Source organism: Theropithecus gelada, chromosome 3 (genome assembly GCF_003255815.1).
Source record: "Theropithecus gelada isolate Dixy chromosome 3, Tgel_1.0, whole genome shotgun sequence".
Classification (NCBI taxonomy): domain Eukaryota; kingdom Metazoa; phylum Chordata; class Mammalia; order Primates; family Cercopithecidae; genus Theropithecus; species Theropithecus gelada.
This window is the reverse complement of record NC_037670.1, coordinates 77,964,451-77,980,601: the sequence shown is the minus strand read 5'-3', so window position 1 is coordinate 77,980,601 and position 16,151 is coordinate 77,964,451. Positions and strand designations below refer to the sequence as shown.

The 16,151-nt window shown below is 45.2% G+C and overlaps 1 protein-coding gene across 1 annotated transcript in view; it reads right to left on the bottom strand.

Moving 5' to 3' along the window:
• Nucleotides 1–9,058: 9,058 nt before the first annotated feature.
• Nucleotides 9,059–16,151, bottom strand: part of DPY19L1 (dpy-19 like C-mannosyltransferase 1) — a 123,489-nt gene continuing 116,396 nt past the window's right edge. The window contains exon 19 of the mRNA XM_025381067.1: nt 9,059–9,160. Coding sequence (XP_025236852.1) covers nt 9,059–9,160 — 102 coding nt within the window. The remainder of the gene's footprint in view (nt 9,161–16,151) is intronic.

Genomic DNA, 16,151 nt, shown 5'->3' with positions numbered 1-16,151 from the left:
AATTTATGAAAATCTTGTGAAGCTCTAGATACTTCAGAATCCTTGGACTAGGGCTTTAAATTCATCTCATCTAGATATGAAAAAACAGGGTGGCCTAATTTGACAGCTTAATCAGGAAGAAGTGGGTAAGATGGATGGATGGATGGATGGATGGATGGATGGATGGATGGATGGATGGATAGATGAACAGATAGATCTCTGAAAGCAGAGGTTGTGAATGGCTTAGTAGTGGAGGTGGCAAGTGAGATTATATTACACCATTCTTGCATTGATATAAAGAAGTATCTGGGGCTGGGAAACTTACAGATAAAAGAGATTTAATTGGTTCGTGGTTCTGCAGGCTTTACAGGAACCATGATGCTGGCATCTGCTTCTGCTGAGGCCTCACAAATCTTATAATAATGGCAGAAGGTGGGCCGGGCGCGGTGGCTCAAGCCTGTAATCCCAGCACTTTGGGAGGCCGAGATGGGCGGATCACGAGGTCAGGAGATCGAGACCATCCTGGCTAACACGGTGAAACCCCGTCTCTACTAAAAAAATACAAAAAACTAGCCGGGCGAGGTGGCGAGCGCCTGTAGTCCCAGCTACTCGGGAGGCTGAGGCAGGAGAACGGCGTAAACCCAGGAGGCGGAGCTTGCAGTGAGCAGAGATCCGGCCACCGCACTCCAGCCTGGGTGACAGAGCGAGACTCTGTCTCAAAAATAATAATAATAATAATAATAATGGCAGAAGGTGACAGGGAGCCAGCATGTCACATGGCAAGAGAGAGAGGGAGAAGGCACCACACTCTTTTAAACAACCAGATCTCATGTGAACTACCAGAGCAAGAACTCACTCATCATCAGGGGATGGGGCTAAGACAGTCAGGAGGGATCCACTCCCAGAAAAAAAAATTTCCTGCTAGGCCCTATCTCCAACAGTGGGGATTACATTTCACCTTGAGATTTGGAGGGAACAGACATCTAAGCCATATCATTTCATCTCTGGTCCCCAAATATCATGTCCCTCTCACATTACAAAATACAATCATACCTTTCCAGTAGTTCCCCAAAGTCTTAAGTCTTTCCAGCATCAAGTCCAAAGTCCTAAGTCTCATCAGAGACTCATTCTCCTTCCACCATCAGTCTGTAAAATCAAAGACAAGTTATTTGCTTCCAAGATACAATGGTGGTACAAGCATTGAGTAAACATTCCCATTCCAAAAGAAAGAAATTCACCTAAAGAAAGGGGCAATAGGCACCACACAAGTCTAAAACCAAGCAGGACAGTCATCGCATTTTAAAGCTCCAAAATAATCAATCTCCTTTGACTTCATGTCACACCCTGGTATAAGGGGTGGGCCCCCAAGACCTTGGACAGATCCACCCCTGTGGCTTTGCAGGGTGCACCACACATGACTGTTCTCAAGGGTTGGAGTGGAGTGCTTGTAGCTTTTCCAGGCAGAGTTTGCAAGCTGCCCATCTAACATGTTGGGGTCTGGAAGGCAGTGGCCCCCTTCCCATAGCTTCACTAGGCAGTGTCCCAGTGGTAACTCTGTGTAGAGGCTCCAATCCCACATTTACCCCTGCCATTGCCCTAGTAGAGTCTGTCTGTTGGGGCTCCACCCTGCAACAGGCTTCTTCCTGGGCACCAAGCTCTTCCATAATCCTCTGAAATCTAGGAAGCCTCATTCATGCTTACATTCTGAGCATCTGAAGACTTAACATCATGTGACAACTGCCGAGGCATGACTTGCACCCTCTAGAGCTGCAGCGCAAGCTGTACCTTGGCCCCTTTGAGTCATGGCTGAAGCCAGAGTGGCCAGGATGCAGGGAGCAGTGTGGCAGCACAGGGAAGCAAGGCCCTGGGCCTGGTCCCCTAAGCCACTTTTCTCCTAGGCCTCTGGGCCTGTGATGGAAGGGACTGCCTCAAGACTTCTAAAGTGCCTTCAAGGCCTTTTTCCCATTGTCTTAGACATTAACACTTGGCTCCCTTTAGGTCAGGCTAATCTCCCTAGCGAGTGGTTACTCCACAGCCCGCTTGAACTTCTCTCCTGAAAATGATTTTCTTTCCTGCTACATGGCCTGTTTATTAGTCCGTTTTTATGCTGCTGATAGAGACATACCTAAGACTGGTTGATCTATTCAGGTAAAACGATTTAATGGACTTACCGTTCCACAAGGCTGGGGAGGCCTCACAATCATGGTGGAAGGCAAGGAGGAGCAATTTATGTCTTACATGGATGGTAGCAGGCAAAGAGAGAGAGAGAAATCCTCTTTATAAAATAATCAGGTCTCATGAGACTTCTTCACTATCCTGAGAACAGCACAGGAAAGACTTCCCCCCATGATTCAATTATCTCACACTGGGTCTCTCTCACAACACATGGGAATTCAAGACGAGATTGGGTGAGGATACAGCCTAACCATATCAGTCAACATGAAAATTTTCCAAATTTTTACGCTGTGCTTCCCTTTTAAACGTAAGTTCCAGTTTCAGGTCATTTATTTGCTCACACATATAAACACTGGCTGTTCGAAGCAACTAGGCCACTTCTTGAACACTTTGCTGCTTAGAAATTTCTACTGCCAGATACCCTAGGTCATCACTCTTAAGTTGAAACTTCCACAGAGCCTTAGGGCCTGGACAAAATGCAGTCAAGCTCTTTACTAAAGCATAACATGGGTGACTTTACTCCAGTTCCTAATAACATCATTTCCATCTGAGACCTCATCAGCCTGGACTTCAATATCTCTATCAGCATTTTGGTCACAACCATTTAACCAGTCTACAAGTTGCAAACTTTCCTTCGTCTTTCTGTCTTCTTCTGAAACCTCCAAATTCTTCCAATCTCTGCCCATTACCCACTTCCAATGCTGGATCCACATTTTTAGGTACCTTTATAGCAATGCCCCACTCCTCAGTACTAATTTTGTGTTATGCCATTCTTGCATTGCTATAAAAATGTACCTGAGGCTGGCTAATTTATAGAGAAAAAGGGTTTAATTGGCTCATGATTCTGCAGGCTTTACATGAAGCATGGTGTTGGCACCTGCTTCTAGGGAGGCCTCAGGGAGCTTACACCATGGTGAAAGGTGAAGGGGGAGCCAATGTGTCACATGGTCAGATCAGGAGCAAGAGAGAGATGGAGGTACCACACTCTTTTAAACAATCAGATCTCACATGAACTACCAGAGCAAGAACTCACGCTTCACCAAGTGGATAGGGCTAAGCCACCTCCCACCTCCCACCTCCAACATTGGGGATTACATTTCACCATGAGATTTGGAGGGGACAAACATCCAAACCATAACAGAGATGAATGCCAAGACAGCTGGACTAGGTGAGGCAAGCCAGGAACAGCCTTCAGAAACAGCCTAGACAGGAGGCAGGAAGACAAGACAGCAGGAAGCAGTGGAGAACAAAGCAGGCTCCTCATCATTCAACATCCCCTGAGTGCAGCAAAGGAGCTCCATTTTCAACCCCTAACTGAACTGATCATTGATAACTAAAGTTATAACAACTCATACCTGTAAGGGCCATGGTGAGTTACAGCTAGCAAGAGCCCTAAAGATACACAGTCTTCTATTTAAAGAGAAGACTGAGGCCCAGAGAAATGAGTAAATTTCCCAACAAGCAGAGAGTTGAGACTGGAATCTGGCTTCCCACCCCAGCCCAGTGCTCTTGGAACTAGAGGACTGTCCTCACCCTGTCCGCTAAGGGGAGCCTTGGCACGCTGGCCACCACCAGCCCAGTGATGCTAGGAAAGTTGCAGTGCTTATCTATCTGTGTGTGCCTCCCTTTGCTCAAATGTAAAGTAGAAACAATAATACTGCCTGTCAGGATCTTCTTGTAAGAATTAAATTACTTAATATTTTAAAACATAGTGGTGTCATATTTGAGTTCACATTACCCTAAGATTCACCACACCATCAGGCTGCTCCAAGGAACTCAAAGATTCCTGGGTAGAGGCCTGATGAAAATGGGCACTGGTTAAAAAAAAAAAAAAGGAGGGATAATTTGTCAGCGGGAGTGTCATTTATGTTGTCCCCAGGTCCTACCCCTGGAATTGTGCAAGGGCCACAATAGTCAGAAATGGATTGTTTCATGGGATGTTCAATGAAACCTCAGTGAAACCATGGGACTGTCTTGTCTTATTGCTTAAAACCACTGAAAGCTGAAAGGGTTGGATCTATGGAGCTTCCAGGTAACATCCTCTGAGGACCCTAGGAATGGTCAATGAGGGAGGAAGGGAGTAACGAGAGAAGAATTTAAACTGAGCAGAGCCAGGCAAACTCTCCCTGCATGAGCAACTAACAGGAAAACCCAGGTCCTGTGGGAAGTACCAAGTTACAGGACCCCAGCAGGCCATGTCGGTTCCCTTTCCCCTTTCTGGACTTACTGCTCCATCAAGGCTCAGCAGACCATTGGCTCTCCCTTTTCCTCTGTTCTCCTGGCTCCCGCTACCTTCGCTTTTTTCAGCAACAGATTTATTTTTCAAGGATCCTGCTCCTGGGAAGTACTTCCTCTATCACTTCACTTATCTCACCTGATGCACTATACCTAGTTATCAGCTTAATTGCCTGCTTCCACCACTGACAGTTACAATCAGGTGTATTCTATCTTCATCCCTGTGGCATTATCACTCCAAAACAATAGTAGACAGTCTTTGCATATTTATTGGATGAATGAATTAATGAATGAATGCCTGGAACTCTTCCTGACAATGAAATTCAGGCCCTAGTCCCACACATAAGTAATTAAAGGTCAAAGGGACCATACTGAGCAAGTTCCTGAGCCCTTGCTAGTAAAAACAGGGCCCCTGGAGCAACATTGGTCTTTCTTGGAAGTTTATTAAAAATACAGACTCTCAGGCTGAATCCAGACTTGCATTTTAACAAGATCCCCAGATGATTCCCACATATTGAAGGTTAAGAAGCCCTGTTCTAAGGGGTAACATCTTCCAGAGAGCTTAGCTGCTTCCAGCGCCCTACCTCAAGGGTCTGATTCAAGGAATGAGATGGAAGGCTGCAAATGCAGGCAGATCACTAAGGTCTCTGGCCCTGGGGCTCCATCATCAGTCCACCCTCCACCCCAGATTGGCCTAGAGATCCCCAAGTATGAGGCAAGGAATCAAGTGCTCCCTGAGAGGGTGTCAAGCCCCAGCGCCTCCTGGAGGTCTCTAGCTGTGCAGAGTCATGCTCTTGGCAGCACCTGGCTGCTATTGTTAGGAGAGAATGAGGAGCTGCGGGGACAGTGGCACTGTACATGCTGATTAAAAGGCGGGGCTCCTATCTGCATTTGGAATGACAGACCCAATTCTATTTGGGAAAGAAGCACAATTACCCTTTATTACAGGATTTCAATGGCAGGAACCAGCCAAATGGACCAGGAAATGATTAAGAGACAAAAGTCAAGGCATTGTGTGTGCACCATGCTTAGTCCAGGCCTAAAAGCCCTATTGTAATGGCCACTGTTCCTGTAGCCCCTCCTGAGCCCCACCACCCTCCTCAGAAACACTGTGGCTACTTGGCACACTGCAAGGCCTATTTGTCTCTCCTCAAGGAAAAGGGTGTAAAGCTACAGCAGACTTTGCCAGGGACTGGGAGGGATGGTGGGGCAGGGAGAGGTGAAGGAGCAAAAGACAGGTGGGACAGGAGGTGACAGCCATAGACCACAAGCAGATCTGGGAAGGATGCAGACAGCAGAATTTGTAAATGTTGTACTACAGCTTAGAAGAGAGGAGAGAAAGAAGAGGGCAGGGAAATATCACTGCTGTCCCAAATCATGGGGCAGGATGTCAGGAAGTTCAAGTTCAAAACACTTACCCCACATACTGGCTATGTGACTTAGGCATTTTGCTTATGCTTTTTGGGTCTCATTTTCCTGGTCTGCAACATGCAGATGCTGATATTAGTCGTATGTGATGACATGCCAATGAAATTAACTGAAATAAAGCATAGGAAAGTGCTTAGCACAGTTTTTGACACATTAACTGTGAATTCTAGTTCAGAAAGAATTAGAAATTGCTTCCTTTTGCCTGTCAACTAGTACATACAGCACCGCCTCAGCCCTGCCCATGCCACCCCTTGAGAAAGGCTTAAGGCATGATTCCTCTCAAGATATTAGAGGTTGGTGCAAAAACTATTGTGGTTTTCGCCATTACTTTTAATACAGCCTAATATTTGTATTTTAGTGGGGACTTCAAAAGAGTCAATGGCTTCTCTTTCAAAAGAAAGACTCTCTAATCATGGAAATGGTATCAGGAGGTCTGAGAAGGACCTAGGCTGATATCTCTTGAGTCATGACCGCTATGGGACCACTTTCCTACTCAGCCTCTGTCTGAGACCATTGAATAAGATCTGAATCCAGCATTCATTGAGCAAGGTTAGAGAGAAATGCCCTGACAGCAGAAAAAGACTTGGAATGCCGGGGGCTCCGCTGCAGGACTCCCGTAGTGAGGGTCAGTGGGTGGCAGGAGTCACTGGGGAATCAGGCCCAGGAAAGTCAGGGCTGTAGGTCACATGGCAAAGCCTAGGAGTCCCCCAGACAGACACACAACCTGGGCCTGCCCCCCACTCCTGGATAGTAGACACCTGTACCCATTGCTCTGAAGGAGTTGGGAAGTTAGAAGGTCTACGTTTGGTTCATGAACCACAAGATGGGGCCACCAAGATGACAATGATTCTGATAGCCAAAAGGATCTGGGTCTCAGCATGGACAGTGGAGCAACTGAGCACTGGTGAGCCACAATTCTCATGGGTGGGGCCAGGAAGGTAATGTTCCCACAGGTGGTAGTTCTTGGATGCATGGGGGTATGGGGGTGGCAAGAGCACAGAGCCAAGCTGAGATCAGACTGGTGGTCCGTAGGGCCCCTTATCCCAAACCTGACACAAAGAGGGTGGCCCACTCCTGCCTCCTTGCAGACAGTCTTGAGGAGAAGGCAGTGGAAGACAAGACAAGGGCTTCTAGAGAGAGTGTGGCAGCCAGGCCCTGGGTGTTGGGACAAGTGTCACTGCACTATTTGGGGGTCTGGGAAGGGGATGGAGGTCAGGGTCAGAGGCACAACCTCAGAAAAGCTGGATGGAGCAATAGTGATGCCCAGGTAGCAGACTGTATATGCCTGATGAGGACTGGTCCACCCCTCGAGGAGTCGAGGGAGACCAGAGGCAGAGGGGTCAGTTGGCTGAGGGGTGGCCGTCAGGGTAGGATTGGTGACAGATGTGGGAGAACATGTTGGTGCCCATTAGAATTATAAAACTGAAATGGCTGCAGAGTCACTAGAGTAATTCTAAAGCCTCCAGGGAGGCTTTGAGTCAGGTGCTCGAAGATGCTGTCCACATTCAGCTGAAGTGGCCACAATGCCAGTTGTCACTTCAAAACAGACACCCAGAAGAGGCAGCAGGGCCCAGCCCTTAGGAAAGAGTTGAAGAAGATGAACGAAGCAGAGCTGTCACCCAAAATAAAAGGCTATTTGTTGTGGTATTAAGTAGAAAGTGAAGAATCAAGTGGGAGGTAGACTGTATCTTATGAGAAATGACCACAATGAGGTCACACATTCCTTCCTTTTATGCAAATAGGAAGACCCAGGTCCCTATACATTTCAACAAGCCTTTCTTCTTTCCCAGGGTCATCTCTCCCCATCAGCTCCAGGAGGTTGCCCTAACGCTCTGCCCTCAAAGAGAGAACTGGAAGGGTACTTGGCCGGGTGTACCTTCCTGGGCTCTTCCAAGATGACAGCTCTCACCCTGTGCTGCAGGTGGCCCTGTGCCTACTGCCACTTCTCACTGCTTACCAGGGCACATGGACACCGTTGGTTCCAAAAATGGGTCACAGCAGGATGGGCTGCTTCAGAATCATCAGGGAGGGCTATAAGAAGGCAGACTTCTTCTTTTTCTTTTCTTTTCTTTTCTTTTTTTTTTTTTTGAGAGACAGAGTTTCACTCTTGTTACCCAGGCTGGAGTTCAATGGTGCGACCTTGGCTCACTGCAACCTCCACCTCCTGGATTCAAGCAATTCTGCCTCCGCCTCCCCAGTAGCTGGGATTACAGGCCCCTGCCACCATGCATGGCTAATTTTTGGTATTTTTAGTAGAGACAGGGTTTCACCATGTTGGCCAGGCTGGTCCCGAAATCCTGACCTCAACTGATGCATCTGCCTCAGCCTCCCAAAGTGCTGGGATTACAAGTGTGAGCCACCGCGTCCCGCAAAGAAGTCAGACTTCTAAACCTAGAAATTCTGATGCAATAACATGTAGAAAAGAGCCCAGGAATTTGCAATGTTTCAACTCCCCAGACAATCGTGAAGCACAGCCAAATTTGGAAAATATTGATCTACACAAAACAATAAAAACAATACAACTATCCAAATATTAAAAATGACTTCACAAAAGGTAGCTAAGAGTGTGTGTCTGATTTTGTAAATATATATGCAATATGCTTTGTAGTATATAATAAATGTATAACTCCGATTCTGTGAACACACACACTCACACATGCGCATATATCTGAGTTGTAGGACGATAGAGGTTTTTCTTCTTTATTCCTTTCTCAGTTGACTTTCTATAATAAACACATATTCTGTTCATAATGAAAATATGATTTTGTGAGTGCTGGGGAGCAGATTATGACATATTTGGACTCCCAGAGTGGCTTAGCTCAGACTCCGTGTGTGGCTTTCCTGGAAACACAATGCCTCCCGGAGAGGCGTGCTGTCCCCTTCCTTTCTTCTGGAGAGTGTTCGTATGTGTTTGTTTCAATACACTTCATTCTGACTAGCAGATTGCATGGCTGGTTTTGTAAATGAACACTCATTTCACTCGATTAAATTAATATATTCACTTTTTTTTTTTTCCCATAGTAGTTAAGGAGGAGATCAGGGCTGGGGGGCTGGGCATGCATTCAGGATAGGGCTCTAGTCAGCAGGAAATGAAAGAGCTAAGCAAGGAAACTGAGATTGATATCAACATGGTGGGGAGGAGAGGCTGCTGTGCAGAGGCTCCCCTATGCTGCAGGTGGCCCTGTGCCTGGTGCCAGGGCTCTCACTGAGGACCCCAGACCCCTCTCAAGCCAGAGCCCCGTCATGCCAGGGCTGAGTCTGCTGTTGCTCTCCCTGGGGCAGGAGGGGAGAAGATCTGGTGTGAGTCCAGCGTCAGTGCTTCACACTGGTGAAGAACAAGGTTCTGGAGTCAGAAAGAACTAGATTCAAAATCTGAATCTGGCACTGAACGCTCAGGCAAGTTACTGTCCTTCACTGAGCCCAGTTTCCTCTCATCTAGTAGGGATGATAACAGTATCTACTCAATGGATTTCTTGATCACTACCATCGTCCAGCTCCCACAGACCCCTTCGCCATCCATCCTCCTCAGGATGGAGTGACAGTGTGGGCCTGCTCTGAAGACTCAGGGTTGGGGCCAGATGGTTAGAGGAGGTGTTTGCTTTTTTCTCCCCTTCAGTCATTGAGACAATATTTGTTACCAATACTGAGATTCTTCATTCTCTGCTTCACTTCTGACCGGAGGCAGCATGAGGGGAAGACTTTTTCGAGAGGGAGAAACTGCTGGGAAGGTCCCTGGCTCTTGAGGGAGACTCACAGGAAGCGACACTGAATATTAAGGGTCTGGATGTGATGTCTGGAATGGCTGCAGCCATCACATTCCAGCCTGAGGACACAGCCAGTGCTGAGAGAGTAAGACCCGGGTCTTTGCTGCCATCACCAAGCCAACAAATCAGCTGCCACTGAGGTGTGCCTATCTCACAAGTTCCTGGTACCTGAGGTAATAAAATCCTTTTTTAAACCAGCTTGAGTTGAGATTTCTCTGTCTTGAAGACAAATGCAACTGACACAGAAAAATAAATTTTACTTTTAGAATCACAATTGATCTACAACCTCTTCAAAGTGTGAAAGGAAAATAAATCTTGGAACCCCAAACCCACTAAGCCAAAGGGAAAACTCAAGTTGGGAACTGGGTCACACAAACCTGCCTCCCATTTTAGTTCTTAAATAAGATGACTACAAAAATGAAAAACTACATACCTCCCTCAAATTTTTCCCACAGGGAAATTCCTTTGCAATGTAAGTTGATTGCTTATCTTCACAGGTGTAGGGGACAAAGACAGAACTCTAAGTCGTCCCTCGGCCCACCTGAGACAAATGCATACCTGATTGTTTCCTCTGCCCTATTGTCTATGTTATCTTAGGTAAAAATGCAGATTCACTGAGCCAGACAAAAGCATGAATGACTCCTTTCCCCCTACACCCCTCCCACATGAAAATTGTGTATTTTTCAATATCCTGCCTTTTCCCGTTTAAATTTGAAACCCTCAAAATTATCTCGGGAGAAAGGCATAGACCTGTCTCCTGAGTGTGCATCCTTAACTTTGGCAAATAAACCTCCTAAAATGATCAAGATTGCCTTAGTCATTTTCCTTGATTGGCAGAAACGAAGTTGCCAATGTCTTCTACCTAGATGAACAATACCTTTTGAAGTAAACTTTCTATTGAACTATAGAACACATACAAAACTGGGCACAAATCCTAAGTATACAGTTGGATGAATTATGACAAAGAGGGCACATCCTTGTAACCGCTGTCCAGATAACCCTACCTTCATCCCAGAAGCCCTGCTTGTGCCCTTCTCAGTTGCTACCCCTCCCACATCTCTAAAGGAAAATGCGGTCAAGGTCAGCAAAAAGAAGGAAGGCCTAAGAAACTGCCCAAGCCAAGAGCAGCCTCAGGAAGCATAGCGGCTGCGTTCAATTCCTCGGGCTGCCATAACAAATTGCTACAAACTGGGTAGTTTAAAACAACAGAAATGTGTTACCTCGCAGTTCTGAAGGCTAGACGTCTGAAATCAAGGTGTTGGCAGGGCCAAGCTCCCTCTGAAGTCTCTAGGGGAGGATCCTCCCTTGCCTCCCCCACTCCTGATAGCCCCAGGTGTTCTTGGCTCACACAGCATCACTCTAATCTCTGCTTCCATCTCTGTCTTCCATCTCTGTCTGTGTCCAAATTACCCTCTTCCTATAAGGAAACCAGTGGATTAAGAACCCATCCTACCCCAGTATGACCTCTTATTAACTAATTACATCCACTTTATTTCCATTTCCAAATCAGGTCACATTCTGAAGTACTGGAGTTAGGGTTTCAACAACACCTTATAAGGTGATATCCTGGAACAGAAAAAGGACATTAGGAAAAAACTAAGTAAATCTTTTAAAAACTATGAACTTTAGTCAATAATAGTGAATCAAAAATTGGTTCATTAATTGTGACAAATATACCATACTGAAGTAAGATGTTAATAAAAGGGGAACCAGGTGTGGGACATGTGGGAAAGCTGTGTGCTATCTTCACAATTTTTTCATAAATCTAGAACTTCTCTAAAATGAAAAGTTTTTTTAAGCACTTCAGGGTGAGAGTTCTAGGAGGTAGCAAAGTTTCTTGTACTGATCTCTGTCATGTTCTCAGCAGCTCATCAGTGTCTGAATCAAGGTATGAATTTGAGATACCAATGATGGATGGATGAATGGATGGATGGATGGATGAATGGATGGATGGATGGATGGATGCAAGGATGAATGGATGGATAGATGAATGGATGAATAAATGGTGTATCCGTGCGTTTTCATGCTGCTGATAAACACATACATGAGACTGGGAGGAAAAAGAGGCTTAATTGGACTTACAATTCCACATGTCTGGGGAAGCCTCAGAATCATGGCGAGGGGCAAAAGGCACTTATTACATGGCAGTAGCAAGAGAAAATGAGGAAGAAGCAAAACTGGAAACCCCTGATAAACCCATCATATCTTGTTAGACTCATTCACTATCACGAGAATAGCATGGGGAAGACTGGCCCCCATGATTCAATTACCTCCTGCTAGGTCCCTCCCATAACACGTGGGAATTCTGGGAGATATAATTCAAGTTGAGATTTGGGTGGGGACACAGCCAAACCATATTATTATGCCTTTGACCCCTCCAAATCTCATGTCCTCACATTTCAAAACCAATTGTGCCTTCCCAACAGTCCTCCAAAGTCTTATTTCAGCATTAACCCAAAAGTCCACAGTCCAAAGTCTCACCTGAGACAAGGCAAGTCCCTCTGCCTATGAACCTGTAAAATCAAAAGCAAGCTAGTTACTTCCTAGATACAATGGGGGTACAGGGTACAGGTAAATACAGGTTGTTCCGATGGGAGAAAATGACCAAAACAAAGGGGCTACAGGACCCATGCAAGTCTGAAATCCAGCAGGGTAGTCAAATTTTAAAGCTCCAAAATGATCTCTTGACTCCAGGTCTTACATCCAGGTCACAATGATGCAAGAGGTGGGTTCCCATGGTCCTGGGCAGCTCTGCCTCTGTGACTTTGCAGGGTACAGCTCCCCTTCTGCTGCTTTCATAGGCCGGTGTTGAGTGTCTGTGGCTTTGCTATGCACGTGGTGCAAGCTGTCAGTGGATCTACCATTTTGGAGTCTGGAGGATGGTGGCTGTCTTCTCACAGCTCCTCTAGGCTGTGTCTCAGTAGATACTCTGTGTAGGGGCTCTGACCCCACATTTTCCTTCCACACTGCCCTAGCAGAGGTTCTCCATGAGGGTCCCACCTCTGCAGCAAACCTTTGCCTGGACATCCAGGTGTTTCCATACATCTTCTGAAATTTAAGCAGAGGTTCCCAAACCTCAATTCTTGACTTCTGTGTACTTGCAGGCTCAACACTACGTGGAAGCTGCCAAGCCTTGGGACCTCCACCCTCTGAAACCATGGCCTAAGCTATAATTGGCCCCTTTCAACCACATCTGGAGCAGCTGGGACACAGGGTACCAAGTCCCTAAGCTACACAAAGCACAGGGACCTTGGGCCTGGCCCACAAAACCACTTTTTCCTCCTGTGCCTCCAGGTCTGTGATAGGAGGGGCTGCTGTGAAGGTCTCTGCCATGGCCTGGAGATATTTTCCCCATGGTCTTGGGGATTAACACTAGGATCCTTGCTACTTATGCAAATTTCAGCAGCTGGCTTGAATTTGTCCCCAGAAAATTAGTTTTTATTTTCTATCATATAGTCAGGCTGCAAATTTCCCAAACTTTTATGCTCTGCTTCCCTTATAAAACTGGATGTTTTTAACAACACCCAAGTAAACTCTTGAATGCTTTGCTGCTTAGAAATTTCTTCTGTCAGATACTGTAAATCATCTTTCTCAAGTTCAAAGTTCCACAGATCTCTAGGGCAGAGGCAAAATGCCACCAGTCTCTTTGCTAAAACATAACAAGAGTCACCTTTACTCCAGTTCCTAACAAGTTTCTCATCTCCATCTGAGACCACCTCAGCCTGGACCTTATTGTCCATATCACTATCGGCATTTTGGGCAAAGCCATTCAACAAGTCTCTAGGAAGTTCCAAACTTTCCCACATTTTCCTGTCTTCTTCCGAGCCCTCCAAACTGTTCCAACCTCTGCCTGTTACCTGGTTCCAAAGTTGCTTCCACATTTTCAGGTATCTTTTCAGCAACACCCCACTCCTGGTACCAATTTACTGTGTTAGTCCATTTTCACACTGCTGGTAAAGACATATTCAAAACTGGAAGACAAAGAAGTGTAACTGGACTTACAGTTCCACATGGCTGGCGAGGCCTCAGAATCATGGTGGGAGGTGAAGGCACTTCTTATATGGTGGCAGCAAGAGAAAATGAGGAAGAAGCAAAAGCAGAAACCCCCGAGAAATCTATCTGACCTCGTGAAATGTATTCACTATCATGAGAATAGCATGGGAAAGACTTGCTCCCATGATTCAGTGACCTCCCCCTAGGTCCCTCCCACAACATGTGGAAATTCTGGGAGATACAATTCAAGTTGAGATTTGATTGGGGACACAGCCAAACCATCTCAGATGGATAGATAGATAGATAGATAGATAGATAGATAGATAGATAGATAGATATTACCTATGGGCATCATATTTTTTTATATATATATATACATAATTTTCCTATAGCTAGCTAGCTAGCTATATCCTTGATAGTTCTAGATTTAGACATAGATAACAGAGAATGGCCATGTGTAAGCGCTATATGAGACATTTTACCTCCATGAATCCTCATACCAATTGGTATCCCCATTTTACAGATGAGGAGCCTGTGACTCAGAGAGAAAAGCGACTTGCTCAGAGCACCCTACTAGCAGAGTGTCAGAGCCAAGTTTCTAATTCCAGTCTGCCTGGCTCTGAAGCATGGGCTGTTCCACTACATGATGCAGTCTTCATCACACTGCACATCCCTTCCTGCCTGTCCCCTCGCTGCTCATCCCCTTCAAGTTGCAAGTGAGCAAACTGAAGTCTACAAAGGTTTAGTGACTTGCCAATTTCTTACAGGGAAAAACCACGCAATGAGTTTTGAGATTGGGACTTTGAATTAATGTATTTAAATCAAAACAGTTTATTAACAATCTTACCTATCAGCCACGTCTGCATGGAAAAAGGAAGAGAGAGAGAGAGAGACAGCAAAAAGCCAAAAGCCAAAAACTTTGGGATCTGGTAGGACATGGATCTGAGAACTTTACATTTCCAGTAAAACATTGCCTGTGGAAGATTTTCAGTTGCTTCTGCAGTTTTTCCCTCCCACACCACCCTCACTCAGAATAATGACCTAGAAGAAAAAAGAACAAAAGGTCTTTGAACAGGTCATCTGTTTCCTGTCTCTAGCAGGGTGCTGGGGCATTGAGGGTTTCATTGTGTACTTAACAAGAAGCCTAGACCCTAGATCCATAGACCTGCTCTCTATCTTCTTTGTCTGAAAAAGTTCAATGCATTTAAAAATGTTGGAGCCATCCCCATTGACATCCATCTCTATGATTGATTTTACAAAGGTCACAGCTATGATTCGGAGGCTGAAATGCCACTGCAACCACTTATCTCCTGTCCTTGCTCATGGCATTGACAAGGCTGGTATAAAATGGTGAAGTCAGCTCAAAATATGAGGTTCTAACCACCAGAACTTGTAAATGTTGTAAGGACAAAGAGTCTTTCTAGATATGACTACATTAAGGATCTTGACATGAGGAGATTATCCTAGATTATCAAGGTGGGTCATAAATGCAATCACAAGTGTCCTTATAAGAGAACACATGGAGAAGAGGAGAAGGCAATGTGGCCACAGAGATTGGAGTGAAGTAGCCATAAATGAAGGAATACTGGCTGTCACTAGAAGCTGGAAGGGGCAAGGGACAGATTCTCACCAAAGCCTGCAGAGGGATCTCAGTCTTATTGGCACCTTGATTTCAGTCTTGTGATACTGATTTCAGACTTCTGACCTCCAGATTGAGAGAATACATTTTTGTTGGCTAAGCCAATTAGTTTGTGAAAATTTGTTACAGAAGCCTGAGAAGACTAATGCAGATGTTAAGAGATGCATTCCACTAAAAACTGAGCAAAACTCTAAAGCAAATGTGAGTCTCCTGGCTGACAGCTACATCACTGCAGGAATGAGGGACAGTCTGGTGGTGCCCATGTGTACATCTATGAAGAAAATGAAATCCATCATTGTTCTGGGTCTCTATCCAATTAAGGAGGAAATTAGGGCTAAAAGAACCCAATGACCTCATTTTTCAGGTGAGGAAAATGAGATCTCGGGAGATCATTTAATTTGTCCAAGAGCTATTATCTAGTTCCTCATGATTAAGGCTGTTTTAGGACTCTGGACCCAGCCAACAGGACTTTGTTATAAACACATGCACAAAATTAGGTCATACTGACAAGAACATACTCAATGAAATTATGATTTAAAAAAGAAAAAATAAAGACAGGATTTGGGGAAAATACTATTAAAATTAGGAGATTAGAATCAAAGCAAAAAGTTAATGAAATGTATAGACACCCTCCTCAGAGCCAAGAGAATGTCTATAGTTAAGCTTCAACAAACAAACAAACAAAAAAAAAGAAGACTGACCTTGAGCTTCCCAGGAGCCAATGTAAAAGGCGAGCAGAATCAGTTACTTTATTCTGAATATCACAAGGAGAAAGCACTCCATTTCCTCAGGAGAAGCCAAGTGTTTTCTTGTATTAATTTTAAATGTCATTTCTCCTGTGAGAGTTTACTTAGTTAACACCAGGAAATGTAATAGATGGTGAGTGCAATAATATTTTTACTGTGTCTTGCAGAGATAATGCAATAATGACTGTATCT